Below are 3,713 nucleotides of genomic sequence, written 5' to 3'. Positions count from 1 at the left end.
TGGAAGAGTACCCTATTGGAGTCCTGGCCGAGCTCGAAACACAGACGGGAAGAAAGGCTCGCAGTGGGCTCTTTGTCATCATCATGGAGTATGGGAGGAATTTCTCTGGGGCTGACAAGGATGTCTTCTACTACAACCGTGCTGTGGGAGAGGCGCAGCACGCCTGGCAGTCCAACTTTTTACACCCTGTTATTTACTATTACAAACACCTCCCAACAGGTAGGCTTTCCTGCTAATAGTGTGACACAACCAAAACAAAGAGGGATAAAGATAAATCAGAGCCAGAGTGGGGGTGGTACCTGAAAGCACTATTCCCCCTTCCTGTGAGACACCTCCCACCACTGTATGAGCTGAAAATGAAGCTGAGAGTTGGCAAGAGAGTTCCATCCATAAGACCGATATAGGGGGTGGGGGGTTGTACCAGAGACCTCATGTTTCAAAATAGGAACAAACAGGCGTGCTGGAAATTTCCCCTTGCCCAAAAAGAGGAACAGTTCTTCCCTTTGGCTGGCACCCTATGTGAATTTTGCAGAACCTGACAGATTAGGGTGTTGTTTGGCCATCTTACTGCCAAGAGAAAGCTGGTCTCTGGCAGGCCCAGGTCTGAGAGGTCACACAGACATAGAGGCAGCCAAAGGCAAGGATTTGAAGAGGAGTGTTCTATCCAGCAGCAAGCAGGCTTAGGGTAGACTTCCTCGGGAAATGAGTGTGTTGAAATCTTCATCTCCAGAAACCTAGGGTTAGGGTCCAGCTTGCCTTCTCGGAAATAAGCATGATGGGTAGCAGCATTAAACACAACGCAGCCCATCTGGCAGTCCCTGCCCAGGGGGAACGGGAGTGAAATGACAGGAATGCTACAGACAGGGACAGAGGGCAGCTGTGCAGTGGCAGGGCTGTTGAGGACAGAGCTAGCAGAGGGGATTGCAAATGAAAGTAACGGATTAAAAGGTCAGGACAAAAGCGGAAACAGCTGTCACAGCTGCTTTCCACTCCCCAAGCTCTTTTTAATGCCATTTTGCTTCTAAGAGACTCCTTTAATGTTCTCTTGGCAGAGCGTGAGATGAGACTCCGTCCCCCAGACTGGCCTCTGCCCCGGCCAAATGCCATCCATCACATTGTGGAGGACTTTCTGACAGACTGGACAGCCCCGAATGCTCACATCCTGCCGCTGAGGCGGTTTTTGGAGAACTGCCTCGGCACCGACCTGCGCAATTTCTTTGCAGGTAATTTGTGCACAGGGTCGAAGTGGCAGGCAGAGAAGGAGCAATGTGAGGAACAAGGGACAGGAATGATCTCTTCTGCAAATAGCTGAGATCTCCCTGCAGTGAGCTGTGAGCTGCTTGTGTCTCACCATCAGTCACACCTCCTCAAGGCACTCACCAGATGGTACAAAGTGCTGTTCCGTGTGTATGTTCCCAAAGAGTCCTTGCTCTTGTCACCATTAGAAGACTGGCCCAGGCATGCCAGGATTTAGAGAAAAGCATATAAGATTGGGTTCAATCCTTTTTCTAGCTGCAGCTTTCCTTTCTTCTTCATTATCTGAACATTTCTTTGTGCCATTGTGTACTAGATCTCACGTACTGGTGATTGGATTGCTTTCCCATGGGAAATGGGAGTGCTGTGATGTGAGAGGTGAAGAGCCTCTGCTGCTTCCTTTCTTGGTCTTAACACTGGTGCGGGACCCTCCTGCAGGAAGCCCATGTGGCACACAGAGGGAAGCCATCTTGTAGCACAAAGAATATGCCAGATGAATGCCAGCTCAAATCCAGCTCCTTTTTCTCTCAGTGTACAGACTGGGGATCCCTCTCTGCATCTCCTGAGCTCTAGAATTACATCAATTACTGTGCTGCCACCCAGGGAAGGGTATTGGGTGGGGAGCTCCAGCCATCTTCTCTCATCCTTTCTGCCTTTTGTTTTGAACAAGTCCCTGATAGTTTATGGGAGTATTTCCCTACAGGGTATCTCTGCTGACTCTAACTTTTGATCCTTTCCCCTGCAGAGTCCTGTTTCCTGTTTGCCTTCACCCATCAGAAGCTGCCTCCCTCCTGCCAGCAGGGATACATTCGAATGCAGGGGCTGCTGGGGAGCCAGGAGCTCCGGCAGCACGCGGTACAGGCTGGGCTGCTCCAGGATTACACTCACACAGACTTCTTGGGTGACAGACCCCCTGAGAGCCACCATGGGTCACAGGAGCACTTGATGAGAGATCATGGGATACCACTTCGTCCTCTGCAGCATCTTGTTAATGCCAAGGATGAGCTTTAACCTTTCTTGCTCCACACTGAAATCCATAGGTGCTCTTGTGACAGTACTGTAACAGAGATCCACAGCAGGATTCTGCCCTTTCCAGCGTCCCTTTTCCATCCCCATGCCTCCTACTGATCGTGAGTTGCCAAAGACCTGCTCAGATCTTGCTGTTACAAAGAGGACCAACATCCTCTGAAGGACTGAGGGACCAAAACCCAGTGATGCTGAGGTTCCCATGTTGTCCTTGCAGAGTTCAGAGTTGCCTGAAGATGGTGTTGGTGTTTATCTCACTGACCAGTGACGTACAGAGGCCACAGAAGTGAGCGCAGGGATGCCTGGGAAACTTCAGATGTCACGTCCCCCTCAGAGGTGGCCTGCTCACAGCCTGTGGCTCTCTGGTCCCTGGATGCCCTACAGTGTGTATACTTGAAGATTTGTTTCTGCATTGAATCCTGAAGTGGTACTCCAGGCAAACTTCCTGGTATTTTTCCTGCATTTGAGTTAGGGCAGTTGTGTAGCTTGAGTGGGGAAAGATGGTTTTCTTTTAGTTGCTGTATAGGTCAGATAATTTATAATTTCTAGAGAACACTACAAGGGACTCTTTCCTCCACGACAGATGAGTAGCTTGCTTGGAATGCCTGGGACACAGAGACTGACAGAGTTTGGGTCTGCTGTCCTCATGATTTTTTTCTCCCACACCAAGCAGCCCAGAAGGTTAGTCTGTCTTTTATAAAGCATGACCAATATTTCTCCTATTTGCACTATGCCCCATTATGAAAGTTTGATGTTGTTAAAATGCTCTTTCTCTGTTTTATTCCCCTCCAGTCACCTTGAGATTTTAGAGGGACTGACAGGGAGGTTGTCTGCACTTTACTGCTCCCCTTGTCAGCCACGTATGCTTGCCTGTCACCTCCCTTTGGACTCCTTCCATGGGCCTGGAGTTGCAAAGCAAGAGCAGTTTTGAGCTTGACCTCATGATGTCCCTGTGATTTCTAGGAAAGTGAGGAGGGATGAAGGGAACAGGCTTTTATCTCCGCACGTTTTCCAACTCTAGCTTATTGAAAAATGCACACTATTGCTTCCAAACTGAGGGGGGGCTGTACCTTACATGTACCTAAAGCTTTCCCAACCCTTTGAATTCGGCTGCTGTTTCCCTAAAACCTCAGTTCCTTGGAGAGGCAGGGAAGCAGAAGAGGTCAAGGAAGTGTCAGAGGAGTTCTTGCTCTCTTTGAGAATGCTGGGCTCTGCAAGCAATGCTGCTGCTGGAAGATGGTGCCTGTTCACATGCAGCTGGAGAGGGTGGCATGGGCCCGCTGCTCTGTCGTCACCCCTGAGTGCAGGGGTGCAGGTTGGTCCCAGTGCCCTTCCCGTGCAGGCCCGTTGTGGAACGGAGTTAATTGCTGTCGGGGGGACTGCAGAGCTGTGCACTTCCAGGAAAGCTTAAGGCAGGTGAAGCTCGCAGCACT

At 50.1% G+C, this 3,713-nt stretch overlaps 1 protein-coding gene across 1 annotated transcript in view; it reads left to right on the top strand.

Annotated features, from left to right (window-relative positions):
- Window positions 1–3,043, top strand: part of FOXRED2 (FAD dependent oxidoreductase domain containing 2) — a gene marked incomplete at its 5' end in the record, with an annotated part of 8,173 nt that extends 5,130 nt beyond the window's left edge. Inside the window, 3 exon segments of the mRNA XM_005421914.3 lie at window positions 1–219; window positions 1,053–1,223; window positions 2,000–3,043. Of these exon segments, the coding sequence (XP_005421971.2) occupies window positions 1–219; window positions 1,053–1,223; window positions 2,000–2,265 (656 nt within the window).
- Between the last annotated feature and the right edge of the window lie 670 nt (window positions 3,044–3,713).

The sequence above is a fragment of the Geospiza fortis genome, unplaced genomic scaffold (assembly GCF_000277835.1).
Source record: "Geospiza fortis unplaced genomic scaffold, GeoFor_1.0 scaffold173, whole genome shotgun sequence".
NCBI lineage: Eukaryota > Metazoa > Chordata > Aves > Passeriformes > Thraupidae > Geospiza > Geospiza fortis.
Note: the sequence above shows the minus strand (reverse complement) of the source record. Positions and strands in the feature narration are given on the sequence as shown.